Source organism: Myotis myotis, unplaced genomic scaffold (genome assembly GCF_014108235.1).
Source record: "Myotis myotis isolate mMyoMyo1 unplaced genomic scaffold, mMyoMyo1.p scaffold_m19_p_2, whole genome shotgun sequence".
NCBI lineage: Eukaryota > Metazoa > Chordata > Mammalia > Chiroptera > Vespertilionidae > Myotis > Myotis myotis.
The window spans coordinates 205,655,727-205,670,269 of NW_023416324.1; the positions used below are offsets into that span (position 1 = coordinate 205,655,727).

General features: G+C 45.7%; 1 protein-coding gene across 7 annotated transcripts in view; it reads right to left on the minus strand.

Moving 5' to 3' along the window:
- The window catches only part of LOC118677629 (amyloid beta precursor protein), a 222,347-nt gene extending 214,656 nt beyond the window's left edge, over nucleotides 1–7,691 (minus strand). For 4 of the 7 annotated variants that reach the window (XM_036352844.1, XM_036352841.1, XM_036352839.1 and 1 more), the window contains exon 1: nucleotides 7,484–7,689. In XM_036352844.1, coding sequence (XP_036208737.1) covers nucleotides 7,484–7,540 — 57 coding nt within the window. In that variant the 5' untranslated portion in view covers nucleotides 7,541–7,689. Of the gene's footprint in view, nucleotides 1–7,483 lie in introns of all 7 variants that reach the window. The other 3 variants (XM_036352843.1, XM_036352842.1, XM_036352840.1) reach the window with 2 other exon arrangements.
- Between the last annotated feature and the right edge of the window lie 6,852 nt (nucleotides 7,692–14,543).

A 14,543-nucleotide genomic window follows, 5' to 3' on the forward strand; every position in this document is an offset into this window, starting at 1 on the left:
AGGTTCTGTAAGAAAGAGCATGAGGCACAGAACTATTTCCCATCAACAAAATAAATCATCGGAAAAAAAAAAAAACTTTTATTGCTCAGTCAAATGTCTCAGCTAAAACTCATCTGAACTTGGGAAGAAAAAAATAAAAAGGTAAAGACCCACGTGGAAATGAAGAGACACACACACTGTTTGGGGTCCATCAGACCTTCAGAATTCTAGATTTTGTTCATCTACAAAACCAGCTTACTGTTCTTTTCCTTTTTCTGACATATTTATCTTGCGTTTTCCTTATCTCTACTCCATGACCCATATATACTCGTATGTGGTTGTGATACCATCTCATTCATTCCTCCCTTTATCTACTCTGGGCAGGATGGTCACTCCAAACATGGCAGCAAGAATTACAGCTTCCACTTGAACCCACTTTCTTTGGTTGAGCAGGACAGTGATCACTGGTGTAACAAAAGCCCACAGAGATTCCTTGGGACTTTGTTTATTAATTCTTCAACGTGTCGCATACTTTAATTACCAATTTCCTGTCCTCTCTAATAGCCATAGCCTAATTTTGAAACTGAGATTGAAAATCTCTTCTTGTATAATGAGCAAAAGCAGGCTAATTTCACTATAAAGTTTTACAGATGTGCTGGCCATCATCTGACTAGTGGTACCTTTTCTCTTATTTTGAAAAGGGATGCCTTACAGAAATGCTGCGTCCTCAAGCAGTCTGCTTCTTGGTTTCCTCCTCCTCTCGTACAGGTCATTTCAAGCTTCCATTCCAAGACCCAAATTATTTTGCTGGCACAAGAAATCTTCCACTTTTGCCCAGATTGACAAAACTTGTTTATTCACTTTTCTGGCAAAGCTTTTGCTGAAAACTAAACCAGGCTTGTTCATCGCTCCTTGCACACAGTCAACTAATAGCTCAGTTACTAATCGAGCCAGGAAAATGAAGACACGGGTGTGTGGCAAGTTGCCAGTATGCACACCTTTAAAATGGGTCTTTTCCATGCTTTTTCCACATTTATGTGCTGTCTAAATTTTACAATGAGCACGAATTACTTTCATGTATTACAAAAAGTCAGCTGACATATAAAATATACATAAGGACTTAAAATTTTATAACATGTGCTCTTAAAAATTTTATCTGTGGTGTGTCTTTCTATTTATTTATTTATTTTCTAGTTTTAGTTATTTATTTTTTTTGTTAATCCTCCCCCGAGGAGATTTTTTCCACTGATTTTTTAAGAAGAGGGGGAAGGGAGGGGAAGAGACAGAGAGAGAAAAACATCCATGTGAGAGAGAAACATCTATGTGAGAAAGACACACAGATTGGTCGCCTCCTGCATATGCCCCAACCGGGGCTGGGGATCAAGCCTGCAACCAAGGTATGTGCCCTTGACCAGAATTGAACCTGGGACCCTTCAGTCCACAGGCCAATGCTCTAACCACTGGGAAAACCAACTAGGGCTGTGGTATGTCGTTTTTTAATTTAAATCAAATTCATTTGTTCTTATAGAGAACAAACTGCCAATTTCCTATCTTAGCTGGCTGTTAAATACACTAGTCAGTAAGAGAAAAATCATGTAGGTCTTTTTAAACTTTCAACTATGAGTGAAACTTAAATATATCCATTTTACATCACCATCATTATAGTGTAATAACCAACACACAGTGCTTACTAGATGTCATCATGATATATATATATATATCAATTCATATCCTGTTTCAAGTACTTTACGTAGGTATTAACTCAATTATCCTCAACAACCATAAACATTATTATACCCATTATACAAGAAAAACACTGAGGCACAGAGCTAGCCCACAGTAAACAGCTCAAAAGGCACAGAAGCAAGATTTAATTAAACCAAAGCCATCTTGCCCCAGTCCAGGGTCTTGATCAGTGTGGATGCTACCTTCCCTGGACATGTGAGAACCTCAGGCTCAGACATCTCTCTGGTAATGAAATCAACATGACGAATATGGGAACCATTCCACACTTTCCATAGACCTGGGCTTTTAGAAGCCTCTCATCTTCCCCATTTCAACCACTACCTTCTTTTATAAAACACTATAATCCTAGCAAAGTTCAAGCTAAATCTGTATTGCATGTGTTTTTTTTTTAACTGTAGCTACACAAACTAAATTGAAATAAAATGCCCTCTTAGCTTCCTTTTGTAAGCTAAGATGTCACACATGTGAATCTGAATCCTCTGTATCTACCAAGCATCACATTTTCATAAAACTGTAATTGATGAACATGTCCAGAATTTTTTTTTAAATATATTTTATTGATTTTTTACAGAGAGGAAGGGAGAGAGATAGAGAGTCAGAAACATCGATGAGAGAGAAACATCGACCAGCTGCCTCCTGCACATCTCCCACTGGGGATATGCCCGCAACCCAGGTACATGCCCCTGACCGGAATCGAACCCGGGACCTCTCAGTCCGCAGGCCGACGCTCCATCCACCGAGCCAAACCGGCCTCGGCCCAGACTTTTTTTTTTTTTTTTTTTAATTAATTTGCTTTAATCCTAGAGCGGTCATGATAATTCAGGGGTTTTTTTTGGTGGAATTCTACATTTAAAAAGGTACCAGTAAAGCATATCTATTAATCAGTATTAATCTGAAGAGGAAAATTCACCGAATGTTTCTTTTAAAGAAAAACACCACTGTCCTCACCAAAATGGTTATTTCTTAAGCTATCCATGCTAAACCGGGATAGCTTAAGAAATAGTTACATAACATTTTCCTCTTCACTTGGGTTTCCATTTGCAAATTCAGTTGGAGGGTTTAGGTCCTGTTTGCTTTTCTTTCCACAACAGAAAAATTAAGTAATAGACACTGTATTTCTTAAACTTGCTACTCGTTCGGGGGGGGGGGGGGGGGGTGTGTGCATTCCTTCACCTTAGCTTCCTCCACCTCCCCCCTCCCCATCTCCCCCCAGCCACTCCTGAAGGGGTATCTGCACATTGGCTGGGCGACACAGGGTGACAGCATTCCCAAGGGTTTGCAGAAGATGGGGTTTAGCATCAATCCCACTCCGTACATTTGCATCTGGGACCCCACTATGAGAAGGAAACCATTTCACAGTTAAGTGAGACACAGAGAGGTAGAAAACCACCAACACAAAAAAACAAATGAAACTGCACTTTCTCCACCTCCCCCCTTGCTGCCCAGTGAGCTGTGTTTTCGTCATGCCCTTCCTGAGTCACACCTGACGACCCAGAGCTCTCAGATCCTGCTTTCCTTGACCCTCCATTCCCCACTCCTTTCCAGAATGTTCCCCGTGCCTTTTCTCTCCGTCTCAGCATCTGTCACAGTTCACGAACATACATTTACAATGATTTCTGTCTAGTCTGTCTTCCCCACTAGACTGGAAGCTTCATGAAGGAAAAGACTGTGTTGTTCATCGTAGTCTCTTCAGAGCTGCGGGACAGGACTTGGCTCAAAAGAGAACAAACAAAAATGTCCTCACTAATGGGTAGGCAAAGACATAAATGAAATCAATCTCCACACTTGCCCATTTCTCCTTTTTTAAGAGCCTCATCTGCCCTAGCCAGTTTGGCTCAGTGGATAGAGCTAGAGCATCGGCCTGCGGACTGAGGGTCCTGGGTTTGATTCTGGTCAGGGGCATGTGCCCAGGGTTGCGGGCTCAGCCCCCAGTGGGGGGTGGGCAGGAGGCAGCCAATCAATGATTCTCTCTCATTGTTGATGTTTCTCTCTCTCCCTCTACCTTCCTCTCTGAAGTCAATAAAAATATATTAAAAAAAAAAAAAAAAAAAAGAGCCTCATCTTCGCCTAGCTGGCTCTAAACCAGGCACAGGGAAAAGAAAGAAGACAACAAAGCCAGCCTCACCCTCCCAGGTGAGTGTGACTACATGTGTGTGTGTGACTATGTGTGTGAGTATGACTATATGTGCGTGAGTGTGACTATTTGTGTGTGAGTGTGAGTATATGTGTGTATTGTCTGGGAGGAGAAAGGTGGAGAGAGGTATGTAAACAAATACTGTAAAATGATCTAACGTCCATTCCCCAGACGCACATACAAACCTGGCTGAAAATGAACTACTAGGAAATTCTCCATGATTATCTCTTCCTATTGTTGTTACTTTATTCTTTAAATATACATATTTAGACTTAACCCTTCCACTCAGAAACCCACTTAATCTGTTCTTTCCTCCTGGTACTTAACACTTTCTATTTTCTTTTATAATCACGTGCCTGTCCTATTTACTCTGCAAACTTCTTGGGAGCTGGAGTGGGGGTGGGAAGCATTGAGGTATGTACAAACGAAACCTTACATCCTGGAGCTTTACAACGAAAACACATTGATAAGGTTTATCTTTGCATTCCAAAACTGATGCAACGAAGCAGAGATCAAAGAGTATGTTAATGCTAGATGCTTTGCAAGTCTCTTAAGGTAAATACTTGTCCCCACCTAGGTCATATGTGCACAAACAGGATGCACATTTTTGCTGAATTTGATCACACTTCTTCAGCGACAGCTCAGTGGTCACATAAAAGATACTCTTATTTCTAGAATGACTGGCAACATTCATCTTCACACAAATATCTGCACAGAAATCTCTCACATGCCTCAAACAGTAACATAACATAGGAGATCCTCCAGCAACAGGGGGAAAGCCTTATCCTAGACCTAACCTGTTTTCCTTCAAACCAATATGCAATGGACCATGTTGTTTTCCTTTCTTCCCCCCCCCCCCCCCAAATTGGCTATTCCTATTTAACCTTGTGATCATTTGAGTTGCATGTTCCTTTTCGTTTCCTCAGTCAGAACCGGGGATTGTCAGTCTCTCTGGAGTACTAGTAGCATCACAACTGCCATTAGGCGCCTCTGCTGGTTAAGGTTGACAAGAGAGAAGCTTTTGTGCCCTGCTGGTTATCACTGATTAGCACGAAACTCCTAATAGATCACCATCAAATCTTGGCTTCACTATTCTGCGTGTAGGTGTCTGCCGTTAGGAGCAGTATGAAATATGGATAGGTGTCTACAGTCTATGAATTAGCATCACTATCAAAGCAGATAATTGTGATTAGGTTAAACTCCCCAAATATAGGAAAATACAACTTTAAGGAGAAGCAAGTTTAAGGAAATAAGTAAATAAATATCTGGGCTTTTGAAACTCATCCTCTATGGATACGCCAGGCAAAAGCATCAACCCACTGTAATAATGCTTCCACCCAGAGCTGAGGTCCATTATCACTACCCTTATTGGTTTCTGTTTTAGGGACACCCACAGCAGACCTGTTTTCCAAGCCCACAAAGACGGGCAAGTCATAATTACATCTTTCCAGTGGACACGGATACAGCTGGGTAAGTCCCCCTGAAACCTCATTAGAGTGAATTACCCACTCTTCCACCAATGCTTCAAAATGGGTTAATCTTTGAAAGAGGTTATAATCAGTGAAAATTTCCAAAACGATGGCAGAAAAAGCAAAAAAAAAAAAAAAAAAAGCATTCAAAAGGCCAGAAAATAAACTGAGTCATAGTTGCTTACACACTGCCTCTTTTTATACAGGAAAAAATACTTGCTCGGAAAAGTTAAATATTTTTTCTTGACGAAAGCTCCAAATATAAAGGTTAAGATATGACTTAAATTATGTAATTTGTGTTTTTTAATATGTAGTAAAAAATCAAGAAAAAAATAATTGTAGGAGTAGGAGTAAATTTAAGTCATCGGAGAAATGAGAGTTCCTTTAATTAAATTCATTTTTTAAAAAAAATATGGAAACCCATATTTGTCTTAACTAGCCCTAAGCCGGTTCCTGAGCCACTTGTAGGTAAAAGATAGAAGGGGGAAAAGTTCAATGACCCCATAAATTGGGGACTAAAATAGTGTAATGATGTGATTGTCTGTACAGTCTCGGTGAAATTACAGAAAAACACTTGTCCAGAAATAGCTTCTTTGGAAAATTACCACGAGGTAGGGGAACAGGAGGCGGGTGGGGGGTTGGGGCGGGAAGGTTGCAAAAGGTAAAAAACCCACCGACGGGAAATACAACCTCCTCTGCGCCCACCCCCTCCCGCCCCCGACTGTCAGGCAAACAACTTCTAAGCATCTTTAGAGAAAGAAAAAATAGTCCTTTTGCACCCGTGTTGGCTGCGTGGTGGAGAGTTGGATGAATGGGGAAGACTTGCTATACACCTAGTGGCGGGTGCATTTCACAGGCTGCAGCCTCCACACAGCTTTTCTTTGCTGCACTGCAGAGGCGCCATCTTCTCCGTCTTAATCTTCACTCAATGCAATCCTTTTATCGGTACCCTAAAAAAAAGACTCGGGGGACCCTCCCCAACGGTCCCTGCCCCCAACGGGTTCTCCAGCGGAGTGCCCCGCGCTGCCAGGGAGGAGGCCGCGCCTGAATCAGACAAACGCCTCCTTTGACGCCCAGGAGGGGAGAGCTCGTGACTCCGCACCACCCGCCGCTGCCCTTTCCATCGCGCACCCCGCTCTCCGCCGATCTCTCCCCAAGGGCTTTACAGCCCAGCAGAGAATTAGCAAGTCACCGAGGTGATGGGGGGCGGGGGTCCCCAGGGCTCCGCCACCGCGGCCCCAGCAGCGCCCCAGCCCCCACCGGGCCACCGGGACAGGCGCGCAGCGCCAGGAAGGGAGGCGGGCGGGAGCCCCGGTGGCGCACAGACGAGCGCGGCTCCATCTACCGCGCCCCGGGCTGGCGAGGGCGGGGTGTCGCGGCTTTTGTTCCCGGGGACCTGCTCCCTCTCCGGGGAGAAGCTGAAGGTGCGAGCGAACGCCCAGGGCGTCCAGGCTTGGGGGAAGGTGCGAGGTGGCTGTGGGTCTCCGACGCCTCCCATCTCTCCAACTTAGCACAAAAGGGAGACGCAGAAATGTACAAAGTTTGCCTGCAGAAGGCGGTGCGCGACCCTGCCAGGGGTCGCCCTAGGAGGCCGCCGCGAGCAGCCGGGAAGAGGAAGGCAGAGGAGATCGGGCAGGGACGGGGTGGCGGGGCTGCGGAGGGAAGGTGAACCCGGGCGGAAAAGGCAAAGGGAAGCGGGGGAGGGAGGCGGCTTCCCGAGCCGTCCCGACTCCTCGTCCCCAGGGCCCGAGAGAAAGGGCAGGGCAGCGATTCCGATGTGGGGACAGGATCCAGGGGCGCTGCGTTTTCGGTGTCACCCCATGTGCTCCATCTGCATGGCTCTCGCCTTCCCCGGTCCCAGCCCGCGGCCGGGAGGCAGGGGCTGAGCTCAGGATCGCCTCCTCGACTCGCCCCCCGAGCGGCGCGCACCCGGGAGCCAGACGCTTCGCCCGCTCGCTCTCCGCGGGCTGGAGCGTGCGTCCCCGGACAGGGCTGGGCCAGAGGCGAGGATGCGCAGCGCGACCGCAAGCGGGGGCGTTGGGCGCGGAGGGGACCGGGGTCCCCTCGACTGCCCCCGGCTTCTCTGGATTAAAGACTTGGGGAGGACCGGCTCCACACCGTCCCCCCTCCCCCCTTTCCGAAGGGCGGCACCCACCTCCAGCGCCCGAGCCGTCCAGGCGGCCAGTAGGACCAGTGCCAAGCCCGGCAGCATCGCGACCGTGCGCTGGGCACCGAGTGCGCCGCTGTGCGAGTGCGAGCCGCCGCGCCCTTGCTCTGCCGGGGCCGCTGCCGCCGCCGCCGTCGCCGTCTCCGGTGGGGCCTGCGATCGCGCTGCTCCGGGTGCTCCTCTCCCGCTGCTGCCGAGGAAACTGACGGAGCTGGAGCCGAGCTGCAGGGCTCAGAGCCCCGCGAGTCAGCTGATCCGGCCCACCCCGCGAGGCACCGAGAGAGACCCCTAGCGGACGCGCCGGGGCGCTGCGCGCTCGGGCCGGGAGGGGCCCGCGCCCGGGCGCCCACAGGTGCGGCGCCCCCGGCTCCTCCCGCACCCACCCCGCGCCTCCCGGGCCGCCCGCCGCCTGGGACCGGGGCGCAGGGGGAGCGAGGGTCTGGGGCCGGGAGAGGACAGTGCGGGCGCAGGGAAAGGTGAGTCGTAGGACGTCTCGGCTCCAGCAGAGTCGCGAGCGCTCCCGGCTCGTTCCCGTGAGCTTGACTCACCCGACCCGCAGGCCTCTCCCCGATGCGGATAGAAGGGCTGCTGCCGGGTGCGTTTTTTTTGGCCGCACTTCGGTTTTTGCCGCGGTTTGGAGAAGTGGGGGAGGAGTTTTTAAAAGAGAATGGGAACGAGATAAGCTTAAAGGAAATAGAGTATCTTCCTCTCTTGATGAGCGAGCAGAAGCCTTTTTTTTTTTCCTTCCCAGTCAAAAGCAGCCACAAGCAACCTGGAATTTCTATCTGTAGTACGAACCAAAGGAGACAGGAGCCCGACTAGTGAAGACACTGGCGACCCATTTACTTACCCTTGAAAGAAAGGTTTAAAAATATTTTTTGTTGTTTATTTGTTGCGATTTTTTTTGTTGTTTGCTTGTTTTATTTGGGGGGGGGGGGAGATTTTTTTTTTTTTTCTTAAGAGAAGGGGCCGGTCAGCAGGATTTGTTGTTTTGTTTTTTGTCAGACAGGCATGGAACATACATCAGGCATGGGGATGAAGTGAAAGTTAAGAGGGAAAGGGTCTGTAGAGATGCTTCTTATTCGACCCTGCACCTGAGAACTTCAGACCTTAAACTCTGCCCTTCGTCTTCATTGTGTCTAGAATGGTCTAGAATTGTCCAGATGTATCCCCCCCTCCTCTTGTCCTGAAGGAGCATTGGTCACCAAGCCTCGGTCCACAGTGGGGCCAGGGGGAGGTAATGTGAGGGGCCAAGGCTCAGGCAGCGGGATGGTGACATGCTTCCTGAGAAGTCAGCATTTATCTGCCAGCTGCCCTAAACCTTTTCCTCCCCCGCCCCTCCAGTCTTGACCCTTGGATTACTTTTAATAACAAGTATTTGTTATCATGCAGTACTTCTTTCCATGCCTTGTCATTTACTTACTACAAAAAGCCCCTGAGGTCCTTGCTATTATTACTCCCACTTATGTAAGTCAGGAAACTGAAATTAAGGAACTCCCAAACCTGACAGCCAGTAGTGACATGAAGTTGGTACTGCAGGGAAAATCCCAAGTGACAGCAAAACCCAGTTGCTTCCGGAACACATTTTCCCAGCGCCATAGTTCCCGGACTGTCCCAGAATGCTTTGAGCAATTGAAGACATATGCATGCAAAGAGAAGTATGATTTGAAGATGGGGAGGGAGCAGGACCCACCACAGATTTTGCAGGGTCTAGTACAACATGGAAAGGCAGGACCCTTTTTCCCCCCAAAATTAAGAATTTTCAGTTGATGACACATTGTTAAACCACCATTTGGCTCTTCTGAGTGCAGGGCCCTGTGTGACTGCACAGGTTGCATGCCCACGAAGCCAGTCCTAGGAGGAAGGAAACACTTTTTAAGAGTAAGGGACTTCTACTGAGCATGAAATTCAAATATATAGAAGCGAGGTTATCTATAATAATAAAAGGGTAATATGCTAATTAGACCAGATATCTTTTCAGACGTCTTTTCAGACGTCCGTCCTTCCTTCCAGACAAAGCTGCAGCGGATGGGGGCTGCGGTGGAGGTGGCAGAGTCCCGGGCCTCTGTGGGTGAGGGGGGGCCGGGGCCAAGGCCCTTGCAAGAATTTCGTGCATCAGGCCTCTAGTACTCTATAAAATGAAAGTTCCTAGATTAAGCGGTTTCCCTTCCCACTATTGAAATTCACCACACTCGCACATTCCCTGGACAAGATGTTCTCCCAGGGAAGGTGATTAGCGGCTGACTGTCAGAATGATGGACAGTCCTTACATTTTCTCCCGTTCCATTACCACTCAAGAGATCCTGATGGTTTTTACTTCTCAGCCACGATCTCTGTTCTGTATTTAATGCCATTTCCTGCCCCGAGGTATTTTTCAGATTTCCTGAGCAGAAAATACGGGAACATCCTTAGTCAGAACCCTACAAAAGGATCAAGCACCACTTGGCAGGAATCTCCGCAACATTCCCAACCTAGACTTCAATGCCTCACCTTGGAAGGTGTTTGCTCTTCCTTCAAAGAGTGGATTCTGTCTTTGAGCTGTTCTGGCTTCTATAAAGTTCTTACGTCATTCCCTTTTCTTGAACCTCCCACTCCATTGTCCCTCTACCTCATGACCAAGCAGAATAAAACTTTTCCACACACATATCTTCACACACTTGCCAGGAGTTTTCATGCTGCTTCTGCCTCCAGCGTCCTCTCTTGTCAAGCGAACACAGGCACTTCCTTTAAGAGTTGTGCAGATAGCACGGTTTCTGGTTCCTTCCAAGCCCTGGCCATTCTCCTCTAGATGTCTTCTGGTTTGTTTACAATGCTCTATGACGGCTCTGACCACCTCAGCGTGCAGTAGTCTGTTGCCCACCTCATGTGCAGCCCAACGTTGACATTTGATTTTGTCAACTCAGGCTGGTCACCCTCACCATCAAGTCTCCCAGATCTGTTTTATGCATAGTGCTGTAGCCACATCTCTGTTATCTTATGATTAGGATGTTATCTGTGCCCCACAAATATCACCCCAAACAATCTTAATCTAAGCCAGAAGATGAGCCCTCTATTAGTTTGCTAAGGTTGTCAGAACATAGTATCGTAGACTTGTTGGCTTAGACTTGGAGGCTAGACGTCTGAGATCAAGGTGTTGGCTGGGTTGACGACTTCTGAGGCCACTCTCGGTGGCTTGCAGATGGCCTTCTCTGTGTCTTCACATGGTCTTCCCTCTGTGTGTCTGTGTCCTCATCTCTTATAAGGACACCAGTAAGTACAACTTGTATAGATTTTTTTGTGTGTATATGTAAGTTCATCAAAAGAAAGTTAGAAGTATAGACCTATAGCCCCGAGATTGGTAAATTAGGGATGTCAGGAAGAGGGGTCTCCCTGCCCCAGGGGATTTGCTAGCAACTTCAAAGAGGAAAGAAAAGGGAGCAAGAAGAAGGATGTTCAAAGGAAGGACCTTGTAAGTGCATTGAGGGTTCATGATGGGGCTAATGAGTGGGAGCCAGCAGTCGGAGGACGTGTTGATGTGTGAGAAGCAGAGGAATGCAGTCAGATGGAATGGGCAGCACTAGGCTGCTACTCACTGCAGGTTTCCCCGTCAGTCTGACAAACGCTAACATTTCTACAGGAGGGTCTGCCAGTGTGGGAGGTTCAGGGAAATCTGAAGGGTAAAAAAGTTGGGATCAGAAAGAATAGGAAAAGGGCATGCTAGAGGTTCCAGGTATGCCCATAGATGGAATCTGTAAAAAGGTTGTGAAAAATTCATGTTTACTTGAGACTTGTGTTGGGTTAACTTTTCATGTCACGAAGGAGGAGGTTAGAGGTTAAGCCAGCCAGAAAGAGGTGGAGAAAGGAGGTTTTGCACCTGGGTATGTCTCACCGGGGCACGATCCATTTCAATTTTTAAATAATAATGGAAATACTAAGTTAAGATTTTTGTTCGTTTTAGTGATCAGAAGTACATGCAACAGGAAGAAGCTTGAATAAAGTGAATGAAGATTAAAGGAAAGGCGAATGAGAGATGAATGTTGGAAATGTGACTGCGGTAGTTTTCTGTGATAATTGATGGTCTGTCCCCAACAGAGGAGCTGAAACCTATTCAGATGAAGTTAACATATTACAAAAGAGTTTTGTTGTGTTTACTTATAAGAACCCAATAGTCACGCGAAGATGTAATATTTGTGAGATGAACCCTAAGTACCCCAGGAGATATTGTATGAGAAAGAAGGGAATTATATCTATTACTCACAGTTATTAAGAATGACAATTTTTGAAAAACGAAGGATAACATCTTCTAACACAATTTCCAAACTGTGTACCATGGAACTCTGTAACTAAGTGTGCAAAAATGAAAAGAGTTCTGATATCAAATAAGTTTGAGAAACAAGTGGCTAAACAAAATTTAACCAATAGCTTTACTTTCGAATGCCTACCACCCTTTAAAATGCTACCATGCATTTTCAATTTTAAAGAAGGTAGCTGTTTATACAACATCCCTGTCTCTCCCTGATTTTGTTTTTGTTTACTGCATTGAATCCAAAGAGTAAGCTTGAAGGCATTCTAGTGGACTCTCGGATTTCTTCATTGAGACCCTTGTAGGAGTGAAGGGATATAGTATACATTTTTGTCAAAGCAGACGGGTTCTTTCCATTGAAAGATGTTTCCATGCATGACCTTAAAGATATAATGGGGGGAAAAAAGTAGAAATATCAGGCTGACAGACATTTTAAAGTAAGGCATAGAGGATGCCACATAAAAGCATTCTGAAAGTATAAAGTAGGAGCCAAAATGCGTATTATATGGAAGATACTGGATGAGACTCTGAATATTTTTACAATACAAATGTGCAAGTATATGACCAGCTTCTTCCCAGTTTCAGGGAGAAACAGGACAAAATCCAATTCACATGCTTCTTTTTAAGTTTTCCTATGTGAAAAGGAAAAAGTATTGTGAAGTTTACCAAGATAAGCCTCAGGATAAGACTGGAGCTCACTGCACTGCCTTGAATCTTCTGGGACGGTGGCTCCGAACAACTGCTCAGGACCTCTATGAAGATGAGTGAGGAGTTCCGGAAGGAGAATTGAAGGAGACAGCGGTTGGATTGATTTTCAGAAGCCCTTGCTGAAATGTCTCATACCGCCTAGGCTAGGGAGAGAGCAAAGGCATAAGGAGATATAGAACTCTCTCGGTAAAAAAGGGAAACATCTGGCTTTCCATAGTTTTCCTCTGTTAGTCCTCATTGAAAAATCCATTTACTGCTAGTGATGTCAGGTGTCCCTGTCAGCCCTCATTGCTGCACCAAAAAGAAAAAGAAGGGAAAGGTGTAGGGAGCCTGGTCTGAAAAGGAATGTGTTTATTTCTGTTTTCCAACTATCAGTGAAAACAGTCTGTTATCTAAACCTTGCAAGGTCAGGGGTCCGAGAACCACCTTGTTCTGACCAAGTTTGTGAAGCCTGATCAGAGATACTGACTAAATTAAAAGGGGAACCAGGCAGGCCCATTTCCTTTTGCAAAGGAAAGGTAAAATGAGCCGAAACTGGTTTGGCTCAGTGGATAGAGCATCGGCCTGCGGACTGAAGGATCCCAGGTTCGATTCCGGTCAAGGGCATGTACCTGGGTTGCGGGCACATCCCCAGTAGGAGATGTGCAGGAGGCAGCTGATCGATGTTTCTCTCCCATCGATGTTTCTGACTCTCTATCTCTCTCCCTTCCTCTCTGTAAAAAATCAATAAAATATATTTAAAAAAAAAAACAAAAACAAAAAAAGGTAAAATGAGATGGAAGGGAACTGGAAAAAATGGCAAAACACAAATGTTGGTTTTTCTGGAGCCCTAGCATTTACCCTAGCTTACATCTTGGAAAACAGATTTGCTGAAACTCAATTGTATCATTTCAGCCTCAACTACTTGGGAGCTTCTGGGGAATCTGATTTAAGAAAAATCAGGTTCTATCAACATTGTTTGGTGATTTTCCATCAAAAATCTCTAAAGTCCAAAAGCCATATGCACACCGTGTCTAGAAGAAAGTAGACCAAGATACTAGAAACCGAGCTGGAGTAACTCAAGTCTATGTGTGTGTGTGTGTGTGTGTGTGTGTGTGTTTAGGAAATGAACTTTATTTTTTTTTAATTTCTTTATTGATTAAAGTATCACATATGTCAAGTCTTATAAGGCTCTCAATAATTCAAGCCCCGGAAACATCCGTGAGATATGTTTTTTCAAACAAGGTGGAGAAGCTCAGGCAAGCCCTGGGATGTGCATGCACTCCAAGGCTTGCTTCTTTTTGAAGTCGTCTTCAGTGGTAAAATAGTTCAGTGTAAGATTTAATCTCCATGAACCAAAGCACAGGACAACCTAGAGCTTTACTAGTCCCTTGGGAGTGAGAAGCAAATTCATCCTCACTTTTCACACTTAAAGAGAAGCTTTGGGTCAGGCTGGCCCAGAGTCCTTTTCACCTCATTTCTGAGCTCCTCTGGTAAGGAAGGATTTGATTTAACACAATTTTCCTTCAGTCTGAGCAAGCCAGGGTGCTTCCACTGCCATCCCATAATACCCTGCGACTGAACCCTTTCACCTCCAACCTTCTTTCAGTTCCTACGAATTGAAGAAGAACCTAGAATTACAATGTTTAAAAGTAAAGCGAATGTGGTGCACCAGGCCAAGCCTTTCATTTGATGAATACTCATTGGCCACCCAGAGAAGTAGGGTAACTTGTATGTGGTCATGTGACCTTTTGTGATGCTTCCCAGACCTGGTGATCTCACCAGACCCAAGTCATGAAAACAATGGGCTGAGAAGACCAGTCATACTTTATGAAGTAGTGCACTTTGCCTCATCTTTTAAAGTTGCTTTATCTTTCTAGAAGCTTAGAGTGAACTTAATTTTAATAATATATTTTTTGTTACTTGATATATGCTGAATATTATCATTTCAACTTGTAATCAGTGTCAAAGTAATTAATGAGATGTTTGACATCCTTTGTGAATACTTAGTCTACAAGGTGTGGTGTGTATTTTAGCTCATCTCAATTTAAAGCAGACACAATTCAAGTGCTCAGCAGC